The 17,888-nt window shown below is 32.1% G+C and overlaps 1 protein-coding gene and 1 long non-coding RNA gene across 2 annotated transcripts; one reads left to right on the top strand and one right to left on the bottom strand.

The window, feature by feature from the left end:
- Positions 1 to 6,814: 6,814 nt before the first annotated feature.
- On the top strand, positions 6,815 to 8,139 carry LOC122609670. Its single transcript, XR_006325365.1, has 3 exons — positions 6,815 to 7,023; positions 7,463 to 7,514; positions 7,835 to 8,139. It is a non-coding gene; the product is annotated as an uncharacterized LOC122609670 (long non-coding RNA).
- A 6,665-nt stretch (positions 8,140 to 14,804) lies between these two features.
- LOC122578708 (photosynthetic NDH subunit of lumenal location 4, chloroplastic) lies at positions 14,805 to 17,655 on the bottom strand. Its single transcript, XM_043750725.1, has 5 exons — positions 17,169 to 17,655; positions 16,403 to 16,495; positions 15,738 to 15,798; positions 15,509 to 15,577; positions 14,805 to 15,071 (listed from the first exon to the last, which is right to left on the bottom strand). The coding sequence occupies exons 1-5, from the start codon at positions 17,544 to 17,546 to the stop codon at positions 14,992 to 14,994; spliced, it is 681 nt and encodes a 226-aa protein (XP_043606660.1). The 5' UTR covers positions 17,547 to 17,655; the 3' UTR covers positions 14,805 to 14,991.
- Positions 17,656 to 17,888: the final 233 nt, after the last annotated feature.

Genomic DNA, 17,888 nt, shown 5'->3' on the forward strand with positions numbered 1-17,888 from the left:
AAAACGGTTAAGCATTAAGATCCTGAGTTGATTTTTACGATTTAACCTTTAAAAGCTTTCTTCCGAACTGCTTATTCACCTAATCAGATTTCTCTATCATAGATGGTTACACACTCAAAATTAATTTAATTATTCAAAATCTTTATCGCTAGTTTCTTCCGAACTCCAATGACTTTAGGTTAATTATAGACCGATTAACCGTTTCACAAATCAATTGACCATGACATAGATTTCTTCTGAACTTCTATATACAATTATCAATCAATAATTATAAAAGATAAAAACAATATTTAAACTCAAATAAATGCGGATCTTTGATTAAACATAAAAATCTTGTTCAATACTTGCAAGCAACATTAAATCGACCCTATGACATGCTTACTACCCAAGCGGGTGCAAGAGAATTAGCTACTCATAACTAAAGGACAAGAACAAACAAATAGAGAAGAAATCATATTATACCAAATGATTGAAGATAATCCAGTAACAATGATAATTACAATTCAAAGCTGAAAAGATGTAAAACCCTAACAACTCGTTTGCTTTAAAGTGCTATTAACTATGAGAAAACTAAAGAAAAGTTATGTCAAGATTCGTCCCAAATAACATAACCCTAATCGTGTATATATATGAAAACCCCGTGTAACTCCCGTTATGCAACGAACGGCCGTTACACTTGAACTGAAGCCCTAACGAGCATTAACCCTCTAACGGGCGTTACACGCCCTTAATAACTTAACGGCAGTTTTATCACTTAACGCCCCGTTACAGGTGATTTTGGGTTTTAACCTTGTAATGGGTGTTACTCACGTAACGGGAGTTTCAAGCTCCATATTCCGTTTTCTTCGTTTTTCACTTGATTTCGACCGAATCCTTCTCCCGTTTCTTCCATAAATCATCTAAATCAACCAATTCATCCGTAGAATCATTTTCCAACCTGAAAACACTTAGCACAACCTCAAAGCATCGAAAGTTGGATATAAAGCTATAAAAATAACGAATAATTGGTTCTAAAGTCACGTGGGAAATGGTATAAAATATGACACATCAACACATATATGGATATATCATTCCTATTGCTTATTGTTGTAAATGTTTGATGATGTTTCTAGCCACATATGAGGATATAACACTTCTATTTCTTATTGTCGTTAATGTTTGTGGTTGTTCGACATACTGATGACAATTTTAAAAGATGTTTGAACTAGCATCTTACACAGCTTTTCAAAACTCGGATGGCTACAAACGGAATTAGAGTTGCATAATGCGGTTGATTAACCTCCCCTAACCCTAACTAATCCTGAATTAAGTTTCTTCAAATGCTTATTTAGGTACCTCAAGTCTCAACCATGACGTTTTATGTTTAAGGATTTATTGGTAAATTTGCATACCTTCTATTGGAACGCAAAACTTTATTTACATTTTGTGATGGAATTCTTAATTCAATGTTTTAAAGAATCCGAGGGAAGTTTTCAATTCCGAATTTTTTTTTTTATAAAGAAATACATAAGCAACTATATCATTATATAATTTTGTTTTTATAATTTAGCAAAAGGAATTATTTTTTTAATTAATTCAATTTGTTAATGGACTAATTTGTTATTTTGTTGCGTATTGCAAGTCTTCCTGTTTAGTTGGATGAATAACATAAAATTATTGCATCGTTAATCTCTACTCATATATAAAAATTATAATCTTTTTTTTTAAAAAAAAAATAGTCACAAGAAAGTTACATTGAAATTACTCAATTGTCTTTAATGAAATTTCTCTAATAAAAAGGGTTATTAAAAGTTACTAAATTCTTTCTTAATGAACTCATTTACATCTTAAACTTTTATCTTATTTACACTCTAATCTATTATCTTCTAATATAGTTTAACCTACAGCACTTAAAAGCATCGTCAAAACCCGTCGCTCCCACCATCAGACCATCAATACCGTCATTGTTGTATTGTGTGGGTATCGTACTAATAAAAAAAATAAACAACGTACTTTGGTAATTAATTCTATTACACTAGTGGGTCAAATTGAGGAGTAGCCTAGCTCTCATGTGGGTAGGTCGATTTTTCTTTCTTTTTAAGTATAAGAATATATATATGTATCAGTATCCATAGATTTATTTGTTTACTTAGAAATGAAATAGTTCGGCAGTGAGTGCTGAATCGTTTATCATTTTAGGTGTTTATGATTTTCAAGCGATTGTTTAAAGATTTTTCATTACTTTTAGCGTTTTATAAGAATATTACCACTTTTGTTTGTTTTCATTTCTCATTTGATGACACAAATTCATTCCTATAAGTTTTAAGGATTAATCACGGGAAAACTAACGTACTTTCTTATTTGCACACGGTTACTCATTATACTTTTTTATTGATGACGTTTACCCAAAATCTTTTTTTTACACGGTTGACTCATATTACCGGTAATCACCCTTTTTAATGACGTGACAACCACATGCACGTTTAATGAAGCTGACATGGATTCACCAACGACAGGTTTAATTGCTGGATGACTAATGTACTTTTCCTTTTGTACATGGTTGTCCATTTAACTTTTTTTTATTAATGTGTATTACCAACAAACTTTTAAAATTTGTACATGGTTGACCCAAATATTCAAAGTTGGTTCTCTCCTATACTCAAATCTTCAAAATTGTTTCTTTCTCTAAAAAGAAAACCCATAAAATTCTAATAAAAAAAAAACAAAATATTTTTCTAAAAAAAACAAAATATTTTTCTAAAAAAAACCACTCAGTCACCGGAAAATTGTAATTTGTATTTCTGTTGGTTAAGGTTTGTGCGGATTTTAATTTCGAGTGTGTTGGTACAAATTTCGAGTTTCAATTTAATGAAACGAGAGAGAAATTGTCGATTTTGAGTTTTCCGGTGAGATGTTTGAATTCTTGCAGGCTAACAAAGGTGAGTGTATAAGATATTTTTTTATCTGACTTAGGAATGTAATGTGATGCCGAATTAGTCAACTATTCGTTTGAAAAATTTCTAATTATCTACCAGATTGTCAACCAAATGGGACAGATTTCTGAATCAAACGTTTTCTACTACAACATGTATATAATTGTTGGAATTTTTTTTAGAAAAATCTTTTGTTTTTTTTTATTAAAATTTATGGGTTTTCATTTTTGAAAGAGAAACAGTTTTGAAGATTTGAGTATGAGAAAGTTTTGAAGATTTGAGTCAACCATGTATAAATTTTAAGAGTTTTGTTGGTAATACACATCAATTAAAAAAGTTCAATGGCCAACCATGTACAAAAGGGAAAGTACATTAGTAATCCAGAGATTAAACCTATCGTTGTGAATCTATGTCAGCTTCATTAGCCGACTATAACCGGTAAACCGGTCAACTATGGGTCAACCGTGTACAAAAAAATAGTTTGTGGGTAAACCTCATCAATATAAAAGTATAATGAGCAACCGTATACAAATGAAAAAGTACATTGGTTTTTCCGTGATTAATCCCTAAGTTTTATTGTTCTAAAAATTTTTCAAAAGTTAAAATTATTCAAATTGACAGGTAATACCACTAGAATATTTAACATATTACGAAAAAAAAAAACCTAAATAGGTTAAATGGATCCGTATCCTGAGTTACTATGGTAGTTCCGCCCATTTTATATTGAAAATCTCAAACTTCAAATGTTATGAACGATGAAAAAAAAAAAAATGTTGGATTTTAAGATCTCCATAATCTTTTACCATATAAAATTTTAGCTTAATAACTCTCTTTTAACAAACACTTTTTTTACTTCCCTTTATTCCAAACCTTTTTCTCCATTTTTTACACAGGTAATACAAGGATGTTCATTCATCCTAATAGTAAAATGAATGAAAATAAATTTGCCTGTGCCAGTGGACAAGACACGTGGGTAGTACAATGTTGCTATTAAAGCAAAAAAGCAAAAGAGGTAGGGTCGTGTTAACATGAGTCAGCATCAACATTTACATCGACCAGTTTTCCCATTACAATTGGCCTCATTTCAGTACGCCACGAGTCCAAACAACTCACCATCACTTACACGTCAATTTCCATCTCGACCTAGACGGTTCATGTCTCTCTAATTTTCTCATCTATATGTTTTTGAATCAACAAAATTTATACAATTTTGTACAATGTAGATAGATAAATGGATAACTCGCCATATTTTATCCATGTTATACGAAAAGATAAGTCGAGTCTTTATCGTTTCCTTTAAAAAAAATTTGTGATTATTTTAAGATTTTTAACTTGTAAAGTTCCAACACAAGTCGAGAAGAGATTCAAAACGGTTTATCATTAAGCCATTTTAAAGATGATATTTTTTTGGAAAGTGGTAAACACTTTGGCCTCTGGTGTCAGAGATCATGGATTCGATCCTCATCTCATGCAAGGTTGGAGGGTTTATTCTACCATTTAGGTAGAAAATGGAAACAACCTCTCTACTTAGGTAGAGGTAAGGTCTGTCTACACCTTTACCTCCCCATACACCGTTGAAGTATTGGGGCTCAAAACCCACAGAAAGCCACACTGATCAGTTTCGTTCGTTCATTTTAAAGATGATATTAAACATTTTTTCTTCAACAACCTTTTTTTTTTTCTAGAATAGTAATATACTAAGTAAAGGACTTCTAGCAAAACACACTAGATGCCAAAAGATACAAGTACGAGCACAATGACAATTGAACAAAACAAACGACAAATTCCTAGGTACTTCTTAGAACTTAAATAGTGGGGATCGTAAAAAGGGTTAGATAAAAAAAAAAAACTCAAAGTGTTAATTATAGAGAATCCAAGACATGAGAAAAACCCTCACAAAAGGAGACCGGACCATCAATTTTCACTCCGTCGTGTTTTCGGGAACAGTTTAGACATCTCTTATGGAATTATGATTAAAAACTTATGGCCGTTTAGAATGACATCCGAGTTTTGGGTTTTTATAAACACAATCTAGATCCAGCTCAACCAATTTCTATATTTTAAGAAGAGAAATTGTGTAATTTTAAGGAGGAGAAACGATGTAATTTTAGAAGTAGCCTCATCGTAGTTTACAACTCTTGGGATAACCACTTTGTTTATTTTTAAGGTGTATTTGATAGAAGGAATTGAAAAGGGAGAAATGGAATAGATTTTTCCACCGGTTGGTAATTAAGATAATTCATTTTCAGAAAATGGTTTCGTTATGTAAAGAAATCATGTCTAAACTGGATTTTTTAAATTTTATCTTTTGTAGTATTCATCTCTCGGATGAGTTTATTCAAAACTTGTAATTGTTTGAAGTTTTCCGTTTGAAGTTTTCCGTTGAAGTTTCCTTTTCAAAGTTAAACTGTTCAATTTTCAAATCAACGAGAGAAAGGTACCCGTGCGTTACAGCGGTATGATGATGTGGTGGTGATGTAATGGCGGTGGCGGTGTTGGGGTGGTTTATCTGACGAGCTTCGTCCTTAGCCGTACGGGCTCTGAGCTTGGATTTAAAAATTCGTCGAAAGTATATCGAATGACCTCTATAATGAAAGAGCATGAAATTTTAAGAATATCTATATAATTTTTATAATTTATCGATGTACGGTTTTTGAGATAAAAGATTTTAAATGAATTAGAGGAATAAAATTATTTATGGAGGAGAGAGAGAAAAAAATAAGTGGTTGAGATTTGAGGAGAAAGAAAATGCATTGTAGTTATTTTAGGTAAATATAGAATACATAAGAGAGACATTTAAAGAAGTAAATGTTGAAACTTTAAATTTTAAACAAGGTTATTTGCTTTATAATATAATATAGATATAATTATATGCAAAGTTGGATGATCTTTAAGTTTTTGTTTGAAAAATACTATGTTGTTTAGCATTTTTGAGTTTAATTTCTCGATCATTACCGATCAATAAATTCTTTTTATATTTCTATGTTTATTTTTTATGTTTCATTTCAATTATCTAAGTTTTTCTTTATCGAACTAGCACGGTACCCACATAATGCCACAGCAGTTGTGGCGGCGACGGTGTGGTGGGGAGAGTGACTATTTGTAGTGGAGCTGACGTCAAGTGGTGCAGATAATTGATGTAAAAGTAATTTATTTAAAGGGTTAATAAAGATATTTTAAAAGATAAAAGATTGATAATGTAATTTGATCATTGATGTTAAAAAGATAGTGTATGTAAAAATATTTGAAGAGATTTAATAGTTTTATGGGGTTTGCATAATTATTTTAGGATTTTGAGATTTAATGGTAGTTGCAAAAATCTGGGTTGCTGTAATGTTTTAAGCTTGTTGATTCCCCATAGATCGAGTATTTGTAGTTTATAGATTTAAAATGGTTTGTTGTGAATCAACATTTATCAATGTTGAAACGCCCGTGAATTTTTTTATTTTTAAATTTTATAAAAGACATTTATTTTATAATCTATAACTATTTTCGATTCCTTTATAAACCTAAAAGTAAAACATAATAATTGACCTGTAACTTTGACCTATAAACCACTCTATTATCTAAACACGAGACCTTACATAATATAAAACGGGTATAAGAACAAGACTGTCAACCATTGGTAACTGGAGAGTTTCAGCAACAAATTATGACAACAAGAAGGTTTAATCCAATTCTCACAAGACAGCTACCATATTTACTTTCTGAAGAACTAAAATATGGACATTATGATATAAAGTTATATCAAGTGTATATATAATATATAGTATATGTCTATAGTACTAGTCAACAAGTTAGTACTTTTAGTATACATAATAAGCTATTTTAGGGACTCGTTATGTCATATATGTGAAGTTCATTTGATTATTAGAAATTTAGAATAGATTTATATGTAGAAATTAATAAAGAAAAAGAAAAGGAAAGTTAACAGAACTCTCTAGGAGCTCCTTCTACAAACACGACATATACATAGTGTATGAGAATATGGTGTCTTGAGTAGGTGACCCTCTCCTTAGTTCATCGGCTCAAGGTTAAAGAAGAACCTGATTTCAGCAAGCTAGAAAGAAAATTTAAAGTGATTATTGCCTTAAATGAAAAGTTAATCAAGGTATGATTTTTCTTTTATTAGATACAAACAACCTGGTGTCATTGAGATTGTGAGTCTCAACTTAGTTGACATAGTTATAACTATGAGATTTTGTGATAATCTTGTACCACCATGTTTTACTTCTAAAGAAGGTTATTTTTGTGAGATTTAATTATAGAACTTTTGCTTAATGGTACTTACTAGTGATTTATAGTAAGCTGTTGTTGGAATTTGGGTTAGTAAATATATGGATTTTTATAGAAACAAAAAGCAGTAATTTTTATAGTAAATAAAAATCATGTAGACAAGGTGCTTGATGATATGCCTCAAAGATAGCTTGATTTTTAGAAATGGGTCATATTAGCTAGAGAATGTTTTAAAGGAGCGAGCAGTAGACTAGAGAGGATAGATCATTATATTGTAACCTTATGTGACGTGTATATATATGCTTTTTGTATAGGTTATACAAGAGATCAATCAAGTTTCACTTAATAGCTAACGATGATCATAAGGTGAGTAACGGATAGAATAGAATGGTAGGTAATATCCGGAATGCATCTTGATATGTATGAGGATATGTACCTATCACATTACTAGAAGGTTACTTCATACAGTATCGATTTAGATATCTCTCGTATGAGTATGCCATTTATTTCATGAATGTCAAATGCATAGAATTACTAGAAAAAGGATATCCTTACATATTAGAATGTGACTCTGAATTTGTTTCAGATCACAACAGAAAGATTTTAGATTATGCATTCTTTGTATGCTAGAACCCGTTTACTCACTAAGTATTTATACTTACCGTTATATATTATGTTTTTTTTAGGTAAGACAAGTGAAGCCCGAAAAGATCCAGGGAAGGGTATAGCTTAGCACTAGCGGTGTTGCTCGTTGGATGGGTAACGAGCATCTCTTATGCCTTTTTTTGATACTAGTTACGTTCCTTTTTGTGCAACTTATAAAGTTGCAAGTTTAAACCAGTTGATAACAAGCTTTTTGAACAGATTTCATTAAGTATGTATGGTCGGTTGTAAATAAGTAGAATGTAGTTTTGTACCAGTTTGTACAGATGGTCCTGGTCAGAGTCTGATCCTAGTCCTAGTTCTGGTCATAACTCTCGAGTCATTAAGGGTAGGCAAACCTTACCTCTACCTAGAGAGGCTGCTTTCATTTTCTACCTAAATGGTAGAGAAAAGACCTTCCAACCTTTGCATGGAATGAGGATTGAACCCATGACCTCAGTCTCCAGAGGCCATGATGTTTACCACTGATCCAATTGGCATTGAATTATCAACTCATTAGTTAATTAATTCGTATAAATTTTTAAAAGATTTATTAGTGAGTCTAGGATAGTAGAAACCTTGTTAACCAAGTTTAGGATACTATATTACACCTTTAATAATTCAAAGTAGTAGAATATCTAGTCAACCAAACTGCATTTTAGCCTTGAATGCCATCAGACAATCACAAGAACAGTTTTCAAAAGGTTAGACAAGAAACTATGGTAAAATTCGCAAGTACATGACAATTTTATCTATATTTTTCTTATCTATATATGTATTTACTATACTTGATTTGCTTAAAATTAAATTAGCACGCTACCCGTACAATGCGGCGGTGGTCGTGACAGATACAATGTGGCGGTGGGGTTGGTCGAGGAAAGGGGTCGAGTGGTACATATATTATTAATGTAAAAATAATTGATGTAAAAGTTAATAAATAACTTAGTTTGGAAATATGATAGCAAATATTAGTTTGGAAATATGATAATCTCTTTTTAGTTTGAAAATGATACATTCTCTTAAATAATAACTTAACTATTTCCTTAATAACTTAATTTCATGACAAGTATAAAAGTATAATCTATTATTTCTTTTATAATTTTACCATTTGATTCTAACATATGTGAAATGTCATGATCAAGTTTTTAAAAAGTTTAAAAGATTGCCGTTCTAAAAAAAAAGGTTTAAAAGATTATTAGGATAATATTTTATAATGTTATATCATTTTCCTTTTCAGTATTAACCAAACAACTAACACCTCTTTGAGAATGGGCGTAAAAGGGATGGTTACTTTTTCAACCTGTCCAAACAAATATTCAAAAAGGCAGTTGTTAGTTAATTTGTCAAAATCACATGTAAATCCAAAAGAGGTAGTGACAAAAGTTTATCAAAGGGTTATAACCACATAATTGGTTTGTGGTGAAGTTGGTTTGGTGCACTTGAATGGCTATGATGCATCTAAATACATTGGGAGCTAATACATGCACCAGGACCCCAACCTCGATTCCTCGAGAACCTACATGTTTCCACTCTTACCATAATTGGGCCACACACTAGCAGAAGACTGAAATTTTCTTTTTCACGTGCAATTGCTTGGTGACTTCGGTAATTGATCAATAACTAGCAAGCTATCACTAAACATAATTGCTGTTTTGGATCGAAAACGTAATAAATAATCAATGAATAAGACAATTATGTCTTAAAAATTATTAAACATCGATGAATATGGTTCCATACAATTTATTCTATGGGCTTGGAGTTTTTTTTATTTTTTTAAAGCTTTTAGATAGAATGACTACGCTATCATATGTTTGGGACTCATACAATTTATTATTATTAAAATTTAAATAATGCTGTTACATAGTCCATGCTTTCAGAAAGTTTAGATTTCTCACTGTTAATTGTATAAATCTAGTACGTTTTTATTTGCCTTTTGTTTCATCTAGTTCGAATGAATGTTAATATCTCTGTTCCTACTTAATATATATAGGAAAAGTTAACATACAATTATGCAAATAGTTTTTACGTTATCCACTTATCCATATAACATATTTTTTAGATGTGCATATATAATATCTTTATAAACATATAAAACCAAATATTTTGTATCTAAATTTTATGTATCATGAACTTGTGGTGGGGGTTTGATGAAAGTGTTTGAAAATGTTATTAAATCGCTTATGTTATGTTACTAAAATCAGCTACAAATACAATTACAATAACTTGCGTTTTACCATATTAGTTGTTTTTTGTATCGAATAGTTCATCTTTATATTTGAAAAAACAAAGAAGAGGAGAGCAAATTAAATTTGGCTTAGCTTCTATTGCTTTCTTCTTTGTGTAAACGTCAGAGTACAATTGTACAAAGGCTTCTTTTCCATATAGGCTTTTACACCTCATGTATATGGTAGATGTTATTAACCATTGATTTCTCACATGTCAAGTATTTCATCCGTCTTGTCTTAAATCTTTTAGTTTGAATCTTTAATTGTTTTTTTCAATTTCGACCATTAATGTTCTTTTGTGATATAATAATGGTTGAGTTTAAACTATATTTTTAATTGATATAATCTTTATTAAGTATTATATATAAAAAAAAGTTGTTTAAGTTCATAGTTAATTAAAAACTTAAATGAAAAAAATTGTACAAGTCAAATTGACACAATGAAAAGAAAAAAACAGTATCAAACTTGTTTCTCAGTAACATATGAAGATATATAGCAGAAACAAACAAAAAAAAAAGGGAAAAACAAAAACTTACCACTAAGCCAAAATATGTCATATGAAATTATGAATGATATTATAAACATTTCTACAATTTGAAATGATTAATATATAAGTTACACCAATATCATGTGAAGATAGAAATCTATAAAATCGATCAATGGGTGGGATTTTGAACCTCATGTCGATCTTTATTCCATCTTTTACTCTCTAATAGGCCTTTATTTTCTATTTCTTCTCCTTCTTCATCTGCATACTCTTTATTCTGAAATTTAGTTTTAGTTCTCTTCATGATAAATTTTGGAAAGTTAAAACACATCTTAACCCTTCTTTCTTTCTTATTCTTCTTTTATTTTCCCTCTTAAATATGCCTCTTATAGATATAGAAAAGCCATACTATAATGGTTTTCTTGTACATAACAATTAGGATCTTAACGATTATTACAAGAAGGCTTGCCGTCTAAATGGCTGTCTTGTTATAAATAACTAACTTGTTGACCCGAAATACATAGTTAGCCATATATGACTAAGCTATTAATGTACTTATAAGATAGTTAGACGTATGAAATTTTTCTGAGAGGTTGACTGTAAGATATCATAAAAGAACTAATATAGGGTTAAAAAAGGTAAATAGGTAAAAACTCTCTGGTCCCATGTACCGTATCCAGAGCGCACACTGCATAAAACTTATGCCCAGATAGTCAGCATTCTCAGAAATGAAACTAATATGGGTTTTTTTTTAGCTATCTTATGCATTTTTTGTTTTTTTCATTTCAAAACGTACCCTTTCAAGTCATTAAAACTTTAATTAATATGACTATGTTTATTCATGAATCGTGATCCAAAGATTAGATCCAAAGTTGGACATCAATACATGGCTTGGCCCAGTAAGCACTCTACAATGTCCACATTCACAAAATCAAGTAAATGAGTAACATTTAGGGATGAAAAAAAACCCGTCCCCAATGGGAAACCCGAAACCCGACATTTATGGGCCGGGTCTACGGGTTTAGGGCCGGGTATGAGGATGATTTTAGTTTTTTTAACGGGTCCGGGTCCGGGAATGGTATTAGATGAAAACCCGCATACCCGACCTGTATTGCATTACATAATGATACATTGATATTATGTAATACGAGTACCTTTTAGTCTTGTAAACAAGATATTTGTTCTTACTTCCAATGTAACCACAGCCTCATTATGTCATAACTATGCAGAAACTAAGCACAATGCTACTAAAATGACTGAAAGTTAGCTCCACGTATATTAAGTATAATATATCTACATCATCAGTTTCTATATTATATCAGATTCTATATGTTAATTGGAATCACCTAGTAAAAAAATTTATGTTAATAAAGATAATAGAATAAACTAAAGAGCATTTAATAAAAATCACTATTGTTCAAAATAAATAAATTAGTTAATGGATACCCGATTACCCGTGGGGAAACCCGTTACCCGATGATTAGTTAGTAAACGGGGACCCGTCAGGTCCGGGTCTGGGACAAGGTTTTTTAATCGGGTCCGGGATTACCTAAACCTGGCCCATACCCGGCCCGTTGCCATCCCTAGTAACATTAGCCTTATTTATTTTTAAAAATGTTGAACGTTATTATATGCTATTATATGCGATAAGACAGAAATATCTCATTCTTTTTTTCTAAATCACACTCTTCTACAGTAACTAATTTAATTATGTTTACCAATATACCTAAAATACCCTTAATGAAAAAATTATGTCACCATTCCATAACTCTTAAGATTACTACACTAACCATTATATCAATTACATTTACATCAATAGGCTACATTACTAGTCATCACTACCACCATGTCACCGCCACCACTGCATTGTGATGTGAAATTGAGCTGAAATACTCAAAGTCAGACTGAGTCAACTCACAAAATACAATAAACTATTTTTGTAGGATTTTTCTGGAATTTTATGACAAAACACACCCAAGTTGACTATTAGAACAAATAGTACAACAACAACGAAACAATGAAATAAACTGAAACAAGAACAAATAAACAAGGATAGATAAGAATCTAATATTTGACTTGTAAAGGACTGAACCACCAGAATCAAATACCAGAAACAATCCAAAACCACCGCTATATTTGATAAAGGCCGAGCCACCATAAATACAGATAAAAGTAATGAAGATTTTTAAGATCTAACCACAATAATCTATAAAGGCAAAGCCACCAAGATTACTGATAAAGGGACCACTTCAAACCACCAAGATCAAAGATCCATAAAGGTAAAGAAGATTTTTAAAATGAATAGAATTCAGCTCTATCAAACTTTCATAAACACACTCTGATTTTTACAATAAAAGGCAGCCTCTATTTATAGAGGAAATACAAGAGATAAGGAATATTCTACACTAGACAACTAGTACAAGGTTGTTATAAATCAACCAATAGGAATAAAGAACACAATCTGCAGCTGTAGGGTAGTGGAAGGTTCTCTCTCTGGTCCCCACTTGTATTCTTCTTCTCCCACGATCAGGTGTCACCAAAACAAGACAAAAAATACACAACTGAATTCTTATCCTTATTCAGATTCATCTAGGACAGCCACACACACGTGCTAATCACATGACTTGACCTGGTTATTGAAAGCATCAAAATAAATAAGTGTTTGAAAATCCCAGGTTAATTTAGTTCCAAACTGACTCTGCCCAAGCTGACCCAGACTGGTCGTCCTAAGCTGACTCTTCTTCCAAGCTGACCCAGATTGGACGAATTTGCGAGCTGATCTTCAAACTTCCCCCACATTTCAGTCTTCCTTTTTAAGTAAGGTGAATCCTAGGGGGCAGATAGGATCACCAATCATCTTCTCAAAGTGTGCCATCGAGGAAATCATCATCATGGCCTGAGCTGAGTCCAAGTTGACTCTGTCTGAACTGAGTTCAGGGCAACTCAGGGGCATTTTCGTATCACATTGTCGTCACCGCCGCCACCACTGCAGTATCGTAAATGAAATATATGTTCAACACATTGATTTAGAATCTTCATAATTCTTGAAAATATATATGAGGAAAAATCTTTGAAAAGGAAAAACTAAACGAGGATTAGCGAAAAGGAAAAGAATTTATTTGCAAGCTGCAATTAAGATAAGACTTCGTCTGCCAATGGGGTTGGTGGCCCATTGGGAGGATCCACTTGGGTTCAAGTCCCACTTCTCACATTTGTGGGGGTGGGTCAATAGGGGATTTTTCGAGTTTCCTGGTTTTCAGACATACGTGTAATTCAGGAGTAGGATAGAATACTGGAAAAAAAAAATTTGGATTTGATCTTTCAGAAGATAACAGTCAGTAGTAGATGATTTACTAAGGGACCCGATCCCCGATTAATTAATGATAGCCATTTTGCAGTTGATCCGTTATGTTCTATGACTAATACATGTCAACCATTCAAATGGACTATATCCTGAAAAGGACTAACATAAAGCAGTTAATCTACTTGTGTATGAAAAGTGATAACAGATCCCTGCTGCTAAACAATATAATCTCCAAATAATACCATTAAATGTTAGAATTTGTCAATGATTTCATGTCACAACTTGAAGCAGGCCAAGCTTGAAGGAATGCGCCATTGTATCTCGGGAGAACCAAGATCACTTACACTGTATTGTTAAGATTTTTTAAAATCATAAGAAACATTGATTCTGATTTATAAACTCTCTCAAGTTGAAGTTGGTATTTGCAGGAACACTGTAGTTTAACAAAAGAAATAACAACAACCGGCTATACTAGTTTGGGTATTTTCCAATAACCAATCACATAATGGGCTTTGACCCTCGTGAGTTTCTTACTCGTAATATTTTTGTTAAAAAAAGTACGGTAATACTTTTGGACTATCTCTCAATTTAATTTAGAATTTATAGTAAATGATAAGTAGATAATTTCACCTTTCTTGGTTAGAAGTTATTTTATCCACATATTAGGAAAAATTTAAATTACTTACTTTCTTTTAGCAATGAATCCTCTAATTTAGAAAGAAATGGGATGCAAATTACATTAAAATTGTGTTTTGCAGATATATTGAGAATGGGTCTTATGGATCGGGCTTATAACTCGTAATCAGTAGTATAGGCGCAGATAAAACATACAAGTCCTATATTCATTTTGTAACCATCTTCAAGTTGATGCTCAGACTTTATGATCTTAATAGTTCTGTATGAATATTATTAAGAGAAATACCCCAAAGGTTGAGCAGTTTTTGATCACTGCAATGTACCTGCAAATGCAGGCAGGTTTGATGGTAGACCCTACGAAATTTTGTTTTAAACTGATAGATTATTTTCCTAGTTTATATGAACAATTGTTCAATATGTACATATCAATACTTGTGATTGTTGATGAACAACTTTAATAGAAAAACTCACTTAATTGTACATCAGCCAACAGCCTGCCGTTTATAGTTTTATACCTTTCTAATTCTAACGCACCATTGCTTGCCATCATCACTTTCTATTACCCGAGTAGACATTCACAAAGTTAATGTCATAAAGGAGTGTTGCATTGGCCGGTATATTGCAGTCACCTAAATAAATACGATAACATATTAGATGATTTATCATCTTTAGGTTGTGGTGACAATTTTGGCGCATTTACTTATGATGGGTCAACTTGGTTTATAACATAGGTCGAAAGTCTGCAAACGTGTATATTTACTTTTTATGCCTAAAACCTTTTAAAGTTCCTTATGATAAAGAACTGATATGTAACTAGTAGAGCATTATTGTGCACACGCAATTCTTATAATCATATTTAACTCATTAAGTATTTCAATCTTTCTTTCTGAATAGGGGCAAAAAAGTGAATTGCAAACTATCCCTGCCCACACTCAAGTTTTCCCATGTAACCGTAGCCCGTTACCCAACTCGTCCGTTGTACCACCACTTTATTTATGATGAAGAGTCAAATAGTCTTAGTCTTACAAACAGTAGAAACAAATTATATTTTGTGGTAAAGATTTACCTGAAAAACAACCAGCAGGTTCAGGTCCATATGCCAACTCTGGAGGAATTTGAAGTTTACGTCTTCCACCTAAGGAACACATGATACGGTTATGCGTTATAACCCTAGTTAACCTGTAAAAGAAAATGAAGCAACATTCCAAGAAAGTATCTTGCAATTCATATCTAGTGAGTAGTGACGTGTGTGTGTGTGTGTGTGTGTTTGCGTTGGATGTTTTTGTGGATCTTACCAACAAGCATAGGTGGAACACCCTCGCCTCCATAGATTCCTTGATCAAGTCCCTTGATCACCTAGATGTAATGTACAAGTAAAATTGTAAAGAAAAAAAAAGAGCAAAAAGGATGCAAAACTATAAATTCCATATATCAGTTGAAGATTCAAGTAACACAAAATAAAACTAACAAGGACAAAATTAAACCATATGTCAGTTGCATCCATCCTAAATCTACCTTAAGCTGCATACTGATTCGACTTTATAAGGAAACTCGGCATAAAAGCCATGCCAATAGTAGTAGACTAGTCCAATAACCTAGCTAGATGCTATTAATAGCGCGCAACCTACCGTATATAAGATATAAGGTATCCTGACTTGTCATATTTTCATCAATTTGGTACACATTGTTACAAATCCAACGAGTAATTAAGCTTTGTAATAGTAACTACATATGTGATGGTTAGACTTGGGATAGTATCTGATTAAACAAAACTTTCTGTTAAAGCAAAAGGGGAAGTGCATCAGTCTGGTTAACCATACTATAAAATCATACTTGTTTCAGCTAAGAGAGCTGCATCTAGAACCGTAAGCCAAAAATGACATCCATGTTATTATACTTTATGTTAACAAATAAGAAAACACAAGAAACATTGGATATGATATCAGCAAAAATGAACTACCTTTCCAACGCCAATGCGCATAGTTAAAGGTCTGCCACGTTTATAAGTGCTGTCGAAAACTATCCCATCTCCAAATCTTGCAGTATAATGAATCTGTAAGAAGCCAATTACAAGATAAAGGCATTAGATATACCCAAACTGTGAACGAGTAACTTTTTTGGTCAAAATTGTCCGTTTCTATATATCACATTTTCCTTTAAAATCAAGAGAAGTCGAGATATAAAATGATACGAGTACTAAAAATTGTATGAGTAAATAATAGACCTGCAAAAAACACATTAAGGAAAACCTTTAACCCTGCTTGCATGCTCTGTACCATGATAAGCAACTACTAATATAAATTTAAGCATGAACGGAAACATTATAAAATTTTGTGGTTTTATTTTATCGTTGTAGAGACAGTTTACTTTGATCTTGTACTCGTATTATTTGCTATCATACTTATCAAACTATTGTAACCCAAAAGCCAGAGAAGTATGGCAAATTCTTGAATTCTCCAACCACTTTAGAACCATGATAAAGAGAATGTTGACATCAATATCATGCCATACACAATTTGGGTTCTCTATAAAGACTTATAGTTAACTTATGCTAAATTACGTCACTGTCATTTACAAACCGTTCTTCCTGTGCAAATTTCAAATTACAAGATAATAAAGAAAAGCACAAATTTTTAGACTACAATCTATAAACAAGAAATATATAAAAAGAAAATATATATAGACATAATAATGAATACTAAGAAAGAATCTGTGGAGGAACTGACATTAATAAGGGTAGAATAAGGAGCTTGTTCACCAAAGCCAACAGCAACATCACAAAAACCAAGTCCAGAAGGTGCAAACTGGAGCTCACAAGGTGGTTCAGCAACAGTTGCATAATACTCAATTCTTGTTGCATTTGCATCAAGTGGAGATGACACTGCCACCATTGATGCAGCTAACAACCCAATGCCTATCTCCAATAGTCTCTTTTTCTTGCTTGACTTTGAGTTTGGAGTACTAGTACTAGTAGTGGTTGACTTTAAGTTGGAATTATGCATGGATGATGCTTTGATGGTGGGGGTCATGTACATTTTGGTAGTGTATAATAGTTGATGGTTAATGGAGGGTGTGGTTAGTGGTTGGAGAGTGGAGATTGCCATTTTTATGAGAATGGTGTGATTGAGTTTGTGTGATGTTTTTTGTTAGTGTCAAAGTGTCTATCTAGAGCTTGTGGATGGTGAGTGGAATAGACAAAATTTCTGGCTAGTCTATCTTTTTAGTATGTGTTATGGGTTGGTATTTGTTTTTCTTTTAGCATGACCCCATGTATTTTATGATTATGGATGTTTTATATATTTATTCTCGGATATAAGGCCCAGATCCAGCCCATTATCTTGATTTTAACTTAAATATTACTTGTAGTAAGAAGATCATTGTAACCATTTATTAACCAACTATATTATGTCTTATACGATTGATGATAATATACACATTATGTTAAA

This window comes from Erigeron canadensis, chromosome 8 (assembly GCF_010389155.1).
Source record: "Erigeron canadensis isolate Cc75 chromosome 8, C_canadensis_v1, whole genome shotgun sequence".
Lineage (NCBI taxonomy): Eukaryota > Viridiplantae > Streptophyta > Magnoliopsida > Asterales > Asteraceae > Erigeron > Erigeron canadensis.

Bases quoted from the DNA above. Each gene is read 5' to 3' on its own strand.
- LOC122578708 (XM_043750725.1), bottom strand. From the start codon at position 17,546: ATGGCAATCTCCACTCTCCAACCACTAACCACACCCTCCATTAACCAT. The intron at 15,799-16,402 runs GTAGTTCATTTT...CATTACATCTAG, and splicing joins TGCGCATTGGCGTTGGAAAG to GTGATCAAGGGACTTGATCA. The intron at 15,578-15,737 runs GTAAGATCCACA...TGTGTTCCTTAG, and splicing joins TGTTCCACCTATGCTTGTTG to GTGGAAGACGTAAACTTCAA.